Genomic DNA, 14284 nt, shown 5'->3' on the forward strand with positions numbered 1-14284 from the left:
TGTCTCACCTGAATAACAGTGGTTCCAGCAGGCATATTTTCTGCCAGGAAGGCTCTATATGGGCTTGCATCAAACATGGGCTGGTTATCGTTCACATCCTGAACCTGGATGCTGACAGAGACCAGCGATGCAACGTCTGTCCCGTTATGGTTTCCTTGAGCAATCACATCTATCTGGTACCACTTTGTCTTTTCGTGGTCTATGGTCTTCTGTAGTAGCAGAGTGCCACTTTCCTGGTCCAAGCTGAAAACTTTGTCTTTATTGCTTTCCACAGTATTCCCATTGACCAGACTGTAAATGAGAGGCATGTCAGAGTCGGCCCTCACTGATCCAATCTCCGACCCGATGGGAAAATCCTCTGCAGCAGAGAAGGTGTAGAGTGGTTCTGAGAATTTTGGCAGGGGAACCTCTGGAGGAACTACCTTTAGCTGAACAGGGACAGTGGAGTTATAAAAAGGGAGGCTGCCGTCACGAGCTTTCACTTTAAAGTTAAAGATCTTGTTCTCCATTCCAACCAGACTCTCCTTAACACTGACCACTCCTGTGAAAGGGTTGATTTCGATGATGTCTTCTACAACTTCCTCAGCTTCATCCACAGTGTAGGTCACATCTGCATTTTTACCATCATCAGCATCATAAGCCATAATCTGAATGACAGGAGAGCCTTTATTTACAGTCGATTGAATTGAAACTTGGTATTCTGATGCTTTGAATTGAGGCACATTGTCATTCTCATCTGTGAGAATAATTTTGACTGTGCAAAAGGCCACCTTTCCACCACCATCCTTTGCCATCACTTTTATTGCTATCACTTTCTGGGTGGGGTTTTCTCTGTCAAGCGGTTGAGTTGTCACAATCTGACCGTCTTCGAGAATAGCAAATTTCTCATCAGCAAGTTTGTTGATAATGGTGTAGTCCACACTTCCATATGGCCCATCATCGGGATCAATAGCTGCCAGTCGGATAACACGAGTTCCTGCTTCTGCATTTTCAGCCAGCTCTGCCTCATAGATGCTCTTTTTGAAGTAAGGCCTGTGCCTGTTGCTGTTAATCATGTCAATACTAACTGGGGCAGTTTTCTGAAACACTCCATCAGATACGGCAACGGTCAAGTTGTAGTAAGGATCTAGATTCCTCTTGCAAACGTTGGAAAAAGAGATGATCCCTGAGGATTCATTGATGTTGAAGTATCGATCTTTGTTACCTGAAATTATTTTGTACTTGAGATTATTGAGGTCTTCAGAGTCAGGATCTGAAGCTTGAATTTTAATGACAATGTGGCCACATTTGGCCATTTCATCTAAAGTAGCTTCATACTGAGAACTGACAAAATCAGGAGGATTGTCATTGACATCAGTGACATTTACAAAAACCATCACCTCGCTACTGAGAGGCACAGTCCCATTGTCAATGGCTTTGATTTTCAAACTAAACTGTTCAATGTCTTCATGATCCAGAACCTGTTTTGTGGTAATCAATCCAGTTTTAGGATTGATCTCAAAGAAATCAGTTTCATTTCCCTCAGTTTTAACGATCCAGTAGGTCAAATCTTTATTTCTGCCAGAGTCTTTGTCCGTCGCATTGAGTTGAATCACAGAGGTGCTGACAGGAAGCCCTTCGGCAATGTTCACACTATAAGTCAGCTGTGGGAAAAGTGGTGGATTATCATTCACATCCTCCACTACAATTTCAATAGACGCCTCTGAGAATGCTCCAGTAACAGAGTCAGTAGCTCGAACTGTCAAGAAATGCATTGTCTGGCTCTCATAGTCCAGAGGATTGGTTATGGTCAGAACTCCAGTCTTAAAATCAATGTGAAAATGCTTTGAAGCATTTTCCTCCTCAAGATTGTAGATGAGCCGATATCCGTCAGGGTTTCTGGCCTGAACATGCAGAATGGTGGTGAATGGAGGAACATTTTCAGGAACTCTCAGTGGATAAAGAAGAGTCTGAAAAACTGGATTGGTTCTGTTCCTTACTTGAATAGTGAGCTGAGCAGTGGTGCTATGACTTGGCAGACCATCATCTGAAGCCACAACAGTCAATATGTATTTATTCAGGGCTTCAAAATCAAGAGGTCTTTGAAGGGATACATCACCCACATCTGGATCTATCCTGAAGAGGTCAAAATCCTCCTCTAGAAAATACATGATCGATCCATTTTCTCCCAGATCTTTATCAATGGCAGTTGCTTGGTACAAAACATCTCCTGGCTCGGAGTCTTCAGAAATCATCATTGAAAAAGGCAAATTTAGAAACTGTGGAGAATTGTCATTAACATCATCTATAAAAATTTTGACTTGAGCTGTTGCTGTTCTGGGTGGGGTTCTGGTGTCTTCAACTTTTACCACTACGTCATAAATGTCTTGTTCCTCTCTGTCAAAAGGAATGCCGGTGGTTTCAAGAACCCCTGACATTTGGGAAATAGTAAACCTTCCCATGGGGTTGATGACAGAGTATAAAAGAGGCTCATTCAGGTAGCATCCTGAGACTTTTAGTGCTGCCAAGGTTTTCACTGTATTTAGGTTTTCTGCAATGCTTGCTGAGTAAATTTTATGCTGAAATTGTAGATCACTTGGCATCAGCTCAGTTACATTTATGTTGACAGTGGCTGAATCTTTAAAGAGGCCATCTGAAGCTCTGACAGTCAGCTGGTAAAATGACCTGAACTCGGAAACGTTGCTCACAGTAATGACTCCTGTATTGGGATCAATTGAGAAGGCATTGTGAAGATTTCCCTCAGAGATGCTGTATGAGACTGCTGAATCTCCATCATGGGCCGTGACACGTACAACTTCAGTGTCTCTGACGACTGGGACAATGATAAATGACTCATACACAGAGGCGGTGAATTGTGGCGCGCAGTCATTAAGGTCCAGGACACGTACAGTGACCTTGGCAGGCTCTGCTGCGTACAGTGATGGTTCCCCTGAGTCTTTCACCTGTACTGTGAAGTGATATTCAGCTTTGACTTCAAAGTCAAGTGGTGAAATCAAAGAGATGGTACCCATACTTGGGTCAATCTTGAAAACTTTCAGCACTTCAGGTTCAAGGATCAGATAAGTCAGCAGAGAATTTGAATCTCGATCGGCATCAAATGCCTGCACGACCAGTGGTGCACTTCTTTTCCCCATCACTATGCTGTTTATAGGAGCTGATTCACTGATTTGACCCAAGTACTCCTTCTGCTGAAATACCGGAGCATTATCATTCTCATCCATCACATAGATATGGACGAGTGTCTTGGACATGGCTCCAGCTGTTGTGGAAGCTGTAACTTTGAGCTTGTAGGACTCCCAGGTTTCAAAATCAAGATATCCTTTGGTGGAAATCAAGCCAGTGTAGGGGTTGATATAAAATGTGTCATTTAAGTTTCCACTCTCTATACCATAATGCACTGCAGATGGGGAGGAGGCTGAGATGGTGACCACTGGAGTGCTGGGAGCTCTTAGTTCACTGACCTCTGTTAAATATTCATCCGTAGGGAAGATGGGTGGTGTTTGATCAGAAACGTGGATGTGGATGTGGACAGAGCAGAGGTCAGAACGTTGAGGGAAACCCTGATCATTGGCTTTTACTGTTAGGTGGAATAGGTCCTGAGGCTGAAGGTCCAGGGGTTTGGAAACACTGATGGAGCCCAGCTCAGGATCAATGGAGAAGATGTTGTCAATATTACCTGCAGGGAGGAAAGATATACTATGTTATACATAAAAAAAAAAAAAAACCTTCCTAATTTTAGATTTTGATAATTAAGTCATTTTTATATAAAAATAAGTACAGAAAAAAAACTATTTACTGTATTTTTCAAGGTGTTTAGTGATAACAGTATTGTCTCATTGATTCTTCTGTTGTCTTTTAAACCTTAAAAACTTTTCTGAGAGCAGTGACATTTATCTCACACCGGTGGTAATTTTTAACTTCACAAGCGTGAATCTGAGATAAGACAATTACAAAGATGGATGTTGTTTGCTGTATGAAACACTAAAACAACAATGTGTTCGATTGCAGCAGCTGACATTGAAGCATCTTTCTCTGTCTCAGACATTCCCAGGATCTTTGATTACTCGTGAACCACCATAATCCCAAACAACCCAGTGTGAAAGATTTAAAGACTGCAGATGCAACAGAGACAGCTCCCAGGAGTGAGTTTGTATAGCTAAATGAATGTGAAGCAGCGTTCAGGTGAAAAGAAGCAAGCACAGATAAAATATAAAAATAAGCCTGGGCAACTCACCAGAGTGCAGCGAGTAGCTGATGTCTGCATTGCTCCCCATGTCCTTGTCTAGGGCCTTGACTCGGACAACCTCAGAGCCCGCAGGGGCCAGATTAGAGATGCTAGCTTCATAACGGGGGCTGAGGAAAGCTGGAGAGTGGTCATTACAGTCCTCCACATGAATCACCACCTTTGCAAAATTCTTCTTCATTGGAATCTCCTGGTCACGCACCTGAAGAAGAGAGTTAATATTGCAGCGTGTGAAGCGGTAAAAGACCCCAATATTTCCAAACCAAACACTGTAGCAAGGTTTTATAAAAAATAAATGAATAAAATTAGAAGGTTGTCATTCATTATAGCAGAAATCAATTCTTTGTTTTGCTATTTTTTAAATATTTTTATTAAGCTACACATTTTTTAAAACAAAACCTTTAGCTTTTAAATATCTCTGTTTTTTAATACCTGATATATTTTATCAAACATAAGTGTTATTTTAACAATGAATGGCTGTTGTTTTGCAACAAATACAGAAAATTAAATTATAAAACCAAAATATTAACATAATCATAAATTTTGCCAACTAAATCCCACCAGTCTATCATCAGTGCAAAATTCGAAACGTCTTATTTTTAAAACTTCTTGTCATTACAGAATAAATGGTTACCATAATAATGAGTGTATGAATAGAGATCTTCTCGAAGTCCAGCTTCTCCGTCAACACCAGAATGCCATTCTTTGGATCCAGATGAAAGATCGTGGTGCTGTTCGGATGAAGGCTGCTGTGGATGGAGAACAGCAGGTAGTTGGTGTTGTCATCGTCCTTAGCGCTGATCTGCAGGATGTCCTTCCACAGGGACGTGTCTTCAGGAACCCTCACCTTAAGGACAAGAAAAGATGATCACTGAGCACAGTGTTTTGATTCTTGATGGTTCTTATAAAGGAGTAAGGTAAAAATGGAGTAGAGCTGAAGAGGAATATCAAGCTAAAATAGTCAGCTCATCTGCAGACAGAGAAATAACAGTGTTGTAAAGTTGTCAGAAAACAGAAAATAGCTTTTTAAAACCTTTACTTGCTGTCTCAAAGACATACCCAGGTTTTTCATATTTGTTCATCTTAAATTCAAGAACCAAATGCTTTATAAAGTCTCAGATTTCCAAATTTTATTAAGCAATTGATAAAAGAGCACAAAAAGAGAACCTTTCTTCTTTTTCACATAATGAAATATCAACCAAAAACTTCTTCAGTTTTTATACAGATATTGGGTGAAAAGCTGCTGTACTGAATCTGCCTCTTTTTTATTTTATATTATTAAATGGTATTTTTTAATCTGGCGAAAAGCCTCTTTAAACAGTGATCTCTTTCCGGATCTATCCACAAAGATCCTGTACTTAAGGACACAACTGAGAATTTCAGATTTCTGTAAGGAAATCCGCCAAGGCAGGTCATTGCCTTTCTGGATGAAATGTAGACAGGAATTTCAGCTTAAAAAAAATACTATTTACATAGTAAATTTTTAAAGAATAACACATCATCAATTTTGGTTTGCTTTAACGTTTGCTTTTACTTATATTCTTTAGAAGACATTTCAACATCAATGGTTGTCTAAACTTGTATTTTATTAAATTTCTTCTGACAAGTCTCTACTGGTGCTTTACATCTGCTTGCATCTCAACATCTCCATTATTAGCACTCATGCATGACCTTTGGAGGATCATTCTCTGTATGATTAAGTATCAACTCTCACCTCATACAACGGTTTCAGGAAGACGGGGCGGTGTTCATTCATGTCCAACACACGGATATTGGCCTGCAGATTGGACACAGGATTGAAAAATGAAAGAAGAAAAAAAAACATGAAAGACCCATCACCTGCAGCACCTGATCAGTTGCTAAAGATTTATTAAATTAAGGTATCTAGACATATTCAACCTTTGTTTGTTTGCACCACCATAACTTTAAAAATAGAGGAAAAAACAACCTTGTAATGTAAAAATTGTGTCAAAATGTCTCACTTGATCAAACAGAAATATCAGTTCAACTGTCTTTTCTGTTTACAGATGTAAGAGGAGAAAGGAAAAGTTTTTGGTATGGCTTAAAACAGGCAGAGCAGACAATAAAGAAAATTTCAGTTTTCATATAATACCATGCTTCAGATGTCTTTGATCCGGGCACATCAAAGTAAAAGTTAAAGATTTTTTATGGCTGCGGCTGAGAATAATAAGAACCTTCAAAGTTTTTAATTTATGTTTTGGAAATGTGTTTCTGTTTTATGTGTTAACATTGCTTCTTGTGGTTTGCTTTAATTTTAATTTTTTTATATATATATATATTTTCTAACCTGTGTGGTGGCACTACGGTGGCCATCTGTGACTTGTACTGTCAGGTTGTAGTTGGAGCGGCGACCAGCATTGAGTTTTCTGGCGATTGAGATTGTTCCTATGTTCCTTTGGATGTCAAAGTCTTTGTCTTCATCACCACCTAGGAAAAAAAGAAAAAACAACAAAACTTAAAGGCAGACCATACATCCGTTTATCTGTTGGTATAAGAATGGCCATGGTTTCGTAGTGAAACACTGCTGTTCTGATGCAGGTGTTAATTTGGTCTCAGCCATGATTTAGACATTGTCAAGCACAACAACAGACATATAAATGACACTGGAAGAGATATGAGATGTTTTGCACATTTACACCGTGTTCCAAATTATTATGCAAATTGGATTGAAGAGTCATAAAGATAAAATTTTTAGTTGTGCTATTAAATCTATAGATGGTATTGTGTGTCTGGGCTATAATTAATTTCATTGAGCTGGGTTGATTAGTTTGTCTGGTAAGCTCAATTAAAGAAAATCTACTCAAAAAGGATGTTCCACATTATTAAGCAGGCCACAGGTTTCAAGCAATATGGGAAAGAGAAAGGATTTCTCTGCTGAGGAAAATCATCAGATAGTGTAGTGCCGTATGAAAACATTAGATATTTAACAAAGACCGAAGCATTATCATCGTACTGTGAAGAGATTTGTGGCTGATTCAGAACAAAATGAGGAAGGTTTCTGTCAGATAAATTAATCGGATTAAGAGAGCAGCTGTTAAAATTCCCTTACAAAGCAACAAACAGTTATTTGAAGCTGCTGGTGCCTCTGGATCCTCAAGGTGGAGGATCCTCCAGAGGCTTGCGGTGCATGAACCTACTATTGGGCCACCGCTAACCAGCGCTCACAAGCAGAAACGGTGGCAGTGGGCCCAGCCGTACATGAAGATTAATTTTCAAACAGACTTGTTTACTGATGACTGCTGTGCAACCCTGGATGGTCCAGATGGACGCAGCAGTGGATTGGTGACCTCACCCCTTTTGAGGGTTTCCTCAAGCAGAAGATCAGAGGGTGGAATGAAGTTCATATAAAAACAGCAGCTCTGGGAAGGTATTCTGACATCCTGCAAAGAAATTCAAGCAGAAACTATCCACAAACTCACAAGTTCAATGGATGCAAGAATTGTGCAGGTGATGTCAAAGAAGGGGTCCTATGTTAACATGTAACTCGGTCTGTTAAGATGTTTTTGATTGAACTAGCTTTTAATTTTAGTACATGTGACCACTTAATGCTGCACATTCAAAGAATGACCGTTTGCAGTTCTTTATAATCCATAAAAAATTTTGAAAAACTGCTATGCATAATCATTTGGAACAGTGCATTTAGAGTTTTTTAATTTTTGAAAAAAATCCTGTTCTCATGGGGAGCTTTGTTCAGTAAAATTTGATTTATAATGTAATAGTTCATGACTTGAAAATTATACTGACCATCATTTGCATTGACCATTTAAGAAAATCTGAGAAAATATCACTTGTATAATAATTTGGAACATGATGTAGATGCCAAATCAAGAGCAGACATGATTAAAGGCAACTTCAAGACATAATATCTGACAGAATAAAGTATATTTTATCGTCCTTTTGGATTTGACAAATTGCAGGCTCCTCTGCAAGAACCGTAATTAATATCTCTGTCCTTAATTTTTAAACCACTATAACTCCTCCAACTTGAGTCTGAGTGAGTACAAATATTTAGGAATGATGCTACTGGGTTTATTTCATCTTGCAACACTGACTCATGTCAGTCGGTGGTAGTTAATAACTATAGCCCATATATTACTGACAATCTTATCCAGGTTCAGCTCCCTCTACCCCCCAGAAGAAACCTGCTTAATGAGAAAGTCTTAGCAGATGGTTTATCTCAAATACATATGATTGAAGAAACAGAGCTGATTAACACTTTTCTACCTTTTTCCTTGCATCTTGAGGTGAAAAAACAACAGAAAAAAACAACATATACCTCACATGACTTATTACTGGTCTGCTGTTCACTTGTAAAAGTTGAGTTTCATAAATTCCAGTGACTGATATTCAGAAAGGTAAAATAGTTAAAGATGCTGTGCTGTTATTTCAGGTTATGTAACTGAGTAAAGTTTTAATATCACACAAGTTAATATGATTTAAACATCATCTCTGAATTTTAAAACTGAATTTACTCAACTTTCGGCTGAAACTGAGGACAGATATTATCAAGAGTTCCTAGAATTAACAGTGAAACAGCTCTGCATTAAAGCAGAGGAATAGCTGAACTGGCTCAGACATGAGAAATAATCCAGATAGTCTAGTTTATGAACAGATTAAATCTTATCAGATGCCTAAGCAGTCTCAAACGGTTGATATGCTTTACCTTATCTTTGCTGAAGCATGTGTGAGTAAAAGCATGCTAAATGAGTGATTTGTTTGAACAAGGAAACAGTTTGTCTTGTCTTTGCAGTTTCTGCAAGCCATCAAAACCTAATTATATAATAAACACTTAAATACGTGTTCAGACATATGACAAGTAGTTCTACTTTGGTAAAAAGGGATTTGAATGCAGCTGTTTTTAGTCTCAGCTTAACAATGTTGCTGCATAATGTATTATTTTGAGATTAATAAATATTAATTTGATAAAAATTAAAAAAGCAACCTTCAAGGTTTATTCAGCAAGTTTTACAAAGTTCTAGTCGTCAACCATTCATTTGATTCAGGTATGTGCTGCAGGGGCTGTCGTGATGTGAGTTTGAGGTTGTACCAATATTGTATTAAAAAACGTTTAATGAAAAAATTTGAATATATATATATATATATATATATATATATATATATATATATATATATATATATATATATATATATATATATAAGAGGGCAACACAGAGACACAGGACCATCAATAATACACATACTCACAACTAAAGACAATTTAGAGAGACCAATTATTCTAACAGTCATGATTTTGGACTGTGGGAGGAAGCCAGAGTATCCAGAGGCCCTCTCAAAATATTAATACTCTTCAACTTGCTACCATCTAACTGAACACCCACAGTCTAGTGGTAGTGTATAGCTAAAAGTTTCTTTTGAAATCAATGGCAAAAATAAGTCTCTATAGGTCAATTTGTGCTTTTAAAGCATTAAAGTGCTGCTCAAATTGTAGCACCCTGTGGAAATGAAATAAATTCTTGTCTGTTAATTTTGGTTGAACTGACCAAGGTAAATCAATGCTTTGGAAACCTAATTCAAAACTTTGGCGTTGACAAAAATTATGCAACGCGGTGTAAAGAAAAGTTTGATCCTCTCTTGTTTCCACCACTTTAATCCCCATCATGTATATAAATGTGTTATTTATGTCATTTGCACCACAGTTTTCACAGTTTACTTTTAATCCCGGATGTGTCCTGATTTATCTGCGAGTGGGCTTGTTTTCTTTGTCACAAATCTCTTAATAATCTAACACACTGTGATTTTAATCTCCAGTTTTTCTGACTCACTCCCACCATCTGCTTTCATCTCTCATTCTCTTATTTTTCTCCATCACTTCTCTACCACTCTTCTTTTTAATGCTCCTTATCTCTCTTTTTATCCTGCACCCCCCTTGATTTGTCTTGCTTCACGTCTTTCTCTCTCTCAGCATGTTGTGTGCACATACATGAGAGAAGTAAACCCAACGGCTGCTCAGCCAGATGGTGTTTATTATCAACGGTTGTAATTTATATCAAGTGGGTATAACGACAACAATTATTTCAGATTTCGTTTTTATCTTTTATCTTCTTATTTTCTCAACTTTTATTATGCACACTTGGTCAAAGTATTGTTTGAAGCAGATGCAAAAATAATTGGACCACAACGAGGAGTATTTCTCAGTTACAACTCAATGATCGTACTGAAATGTCTAGAACCGGAAACCAGACTGACTTTTTGGTATGTGGTAGTGGTTTAAATTTGGAAGCCATTCAAGACTGGACAGACTTTCGCACATCATGACCTGTAGTCTCAGCAGACAGAGAAGAAAATGTTCTGTAGGGACAATTTTTCACTTTGCTGATCATCTCTAGCCAAAAATGATGTCACTGCCACGGTTGGGGATCCTTTGCTCCTAGAACCAGCCAGGCAAAAAGCATCTTTCATTCCTGTTATTCTGTGGGCTTCAAGGATGATCCACTGGGAGGGAAAATGTGCAAAGCAGGGTTTTATCCATCTACCCTTCCATACATCCTCTAAATGTTTATCTGGGTCAAAGCCCCCGGAGCAACAAGGCAAGCTGAGCAGCTTCAAGCCCATCAGTCATTTTCTAGACAATTCTTGGCTTTACCCCAGCAGATTGGAATAAAGATAGAAGATAATGAAGACCATACCTATCTTATACCAGGACAAAAAGTTAATTTACATATTAATAGAAAACAAAATGTGTGTTCTAAATGTTTCTTGCTTTCTGACCAGAAGACAAAAGCTCTTTCTTTTGATGTTATTAAAATGTCTCTTAACAGAAAAAGTGGATTAGAGAAGCCTGTCTTACTTTCTGAGTGAGGATAAATCCTTGAAAATAATTTTAAAAGCCTGTCAGATTTTAAATATTTTTTTTTATATCAAACTCTTCCCTTCAAATGATTTATACACCCAAACATCATTCATATTTTGAATTGTCACAGCCTTGAAAACTTTATTGTACTTTCTTGGGTTTTAATGCAACTCAAAGTTACATATAAGTGTGAAATGGAATGGAAAAAAATACATAATTTCAAAAATGAAGTCTGGAGTGCATTTGTGTTAGCCTATAACCTACCAGCTAAGTCATTCCAAGTCACTACAAAGGTTTACATGCAATAATGCAAAGGACAGTGAGGACAGCAGAAAAGCTGTTTGCCCATACATGAGATTCCATAAAAATATCCAGATCCAATATATCCTAAACATTGTCTGTTGTTTCTGCTGATCTCTGGAACCTGGCAGTAAAACATTTGAAGCAGAATAACCTCATCACTGAATAAAGTGCTGAGCTTGTTTTCATCCACTGTTTAATTTATGCTCATAGTGTACAACATGCTCTTAAAGTTCATTGACATTAAGACGATTAAACCCTTTTATGAAAGTTTAGTTCTTGATTTGTGCTTGTGTAGGCTCAATGTTAAAATTGCATCTATTACTTTTTACACACTTTAAAAAAAAACATTATAGATCATAAATTAGCTACAAGATGCTCTTTTTAGTTAAGCACTTCTAAAAGGAGTCAGAACAACTCCACAGAACAGCTGAGTTTGCATTAGATGTTTCCTGGAGGGTAAGCTGAGGAGGATGAGCCAAAATAACCAGAAGACAAACAACCTTTTCAACTGCATCTTCCTCCAGTAATTCCTCCATGACAGAATGTCGGGAACTTTAATTTCTAAACCTATCATCCATATGCATCAGGGTCTGCTCTAGGTTTACTGACCTGCCTGAACCATTCGGCACAAAATAGATCCGAACTCAGGGAATCACATCGGCCCTCCTGCTGATAAAACTTTTTTTTTTTCTCATTGGATGAGAGAATAAGCCTGGAGTCCTGGTGAGTGTCAGAAGCAAATCGATCTTTTTTTTATTTTTTATTAATAGTCTTCTCAAGTCATAAAGGACTAAAGCTGCTTCAAAGGTGAGGTCATCAACGTCTCTTCTCTGTTTCTGACAGAACATAGGTAGATGTATAGATTAAGTAAATTTATAGCAGACACAGTTCTTAGGCAAATTTTAATAAATTAGGTTCAGTAAAAAAAGGAATATGCAGGTGACAGTAGTAGCTCTGATTCACATTGAATTTAAAAACAGGTTTTTGTTCAGAGTTTCTGACTTATTGCTCTTTAAACTGATCAAAACCCATCTCACACAGTCTTCAAGGTTGTTGGTCTTTATTCCGAGAGCATTTCAAGAAGAGTGAATTTTTCCCCCCTGTCCTTGTTCATTTTTCATTCTCTATAAAACCTTCAAAAGGTGAAACAACGTGTGCAGCACAATTAGAAACAAATTAAAAGAAATGTCTTGGGCGTGCCGTGGTGGCATAGAGGAGAGCACAACCCATGTTTGGAGGCCTTGTACCTCGACGCGGATGTCACGGGTTTGACTCCTGGACCTGATAATATTTGCTGCATGTCTTTCCCCCTCTCCTTCCCTCTTTCCTGTCAGCCTACTTTCATATAAGGGACACCAGAGCCCACAAAAAAACCCCTGGAGGGGTAAAAAAAAAATTGTTTTCTTTCTATCATTTCAAACGTCTAACAACCCCAATAAAACCAACATCTGCAGAAGATGTCAGGGTCAGGAGTGAAAACGTGATAAATTATTTTTAGCTTGAGTCCGGCTTTAAACACCTGATCCCAGACTTCATCTCCAATTTATTTCTCTGGATGTTTCTTCAATAACTGAACAGAAATGTGGCTGAAAAACACTTTAAAACAAAATGATTTTTACTTTTTGGTTGTGACCTCCACCCTTAGAGCGTCTGTCAACATTACATTAATCCTTCTGTTTTTGCAGGTCGTGACCCTCATATTGACCACAGCAAACCCAGCAGGTACCCCAGTCCAGTGAACCTGACAGAGGCCCATATCCGTCCACAAACAGTCATATCACCATCCATGCTTGCAATCCCACTCTGTGTCACAGACCTATTATTTTTACACATTCACAAGTGCTGTCAGAGTTATTTTGACAGCTAAGGAAGCCTTCATTTGTCCTTGTGAGTTATCATGCTGCCAAAAAACAGCGATAGGAATCAATGTTCTGCTGTTGGAGAGGAGGAAGGCAAAATAGGGCAATATATCCGGGATCATATCAGCCTGGGAGACGAATCCTGTGACACAACATCCCTCGTATGCCAACGCAGAGATGAAGGTCAGAGATACATGAATACCGACCAATCAGAACGCAGTGAAATAAAACAGAAACATGTCAGCCTGTCCCACCATGTTGTGATAGTGGCACAAAAGTAAATTGAAGAGGGGGACGGAGAAGGTAGCCTGATTAAAGTGATGGGTGACAGGCCAAAAATGATAATTCCAGAGGTAGTAAGGAGATACAGCACAAATATCCTGCAACACAACAAACACTTCAGCTCCGACTTTTAAAACCAAACAGTCAAAGCAGTTGCAGACCCTGACCAGCGAAATACAAAAAGGTTTTTTTTTTATCTTTTAGCATTTCATTACTACCCTCATGTTATAAAATCAACAAATTCACACACAAATAAATTCCACCTTCCATTTGGAGTATTTTTATTTCAATGTATGTAGACATTAAGAGCAGAAAAATAGAGTTAATCTCCATCTATTCAGGGGAATTCAGAAAGCTTAGACTTTTGTTGGAATTTTATGGTTAATTCAGCAGGAAAACTTAGACCAATTGTTAACTCCACAAAACTGCCAAAGTACTTAAGTATATATGCTAATAGCAGCATGTGCCAAATTATATCTTTTTTATGTGTGTTAAAATTGCTTTACTTATGTTAATATTGGTAACATAATACTGATTATCAGTATCACTCAGGATGATTAGGATGCCTTCTCTTTGTGACATAATAAATGTCAGCTGCAAATGTCAGCAGCTCGGAGGCAGCAGAGTGTCCTCTGTGGGATGCACTGAGTCTTTGTTGTGATCTGCTGAGTTCTGGCATCAGTCGAGCTTTGCACAGAAAACCGAACAGGAGGAGCTTTCGGCCTTTTCTAGTCACACGCTGCCCTGCTTGGCAGGATAAATGAA

General features: G+C 38.3%; 1 protein-coding gene across 1 annotated transcript in view; it reads right to left on the reverse strand.

The window, feature by feature from the left end:
- Positions 1–14284, reverse strand: part of fat2 (FAT atypical cadherin 2) — a 95318-nt gene that overhangs the window by 48665 nt on the left and 32369 nt on the right. The window contains exons 7-11 of the mRNA XM_044126708.1: positions 6552–6691; positions 5958–6020; positions 4878–5090; positions 4235–4445; positions 9–3676 (exon numbers count right to left, since the gene is read on the reverse strand). Of these exons, the coding sequence (XP_043982643.1) occupies positions 9–3676; positions 4235–4445; positions 4878–5090; positions 5958–6020; positions 6552–6691 (4295 nt within the window). The remainder of the gene's footprint in view (positions 1–8; positions 3677–4234; positions 4446–4877; positions 5091–5957; positions 6021–6551; positions 6692–14284) is intronic.

This window comes from Gambusia affinis, linkage group LG09 (assembly GCF_019740435.1).
Source record: "Gambusia affinis linkage group LG09, SWU_Gaff_1.0, whole genome shotgun sequence".
Taxonomy (NCBI): domain Eukaryota; kingdom Metazoa; phylum Chordata; class Actinopteri; order Cyprinodontiformes; family Poeciliidae; genus Gambusia; species Gambusia affinis.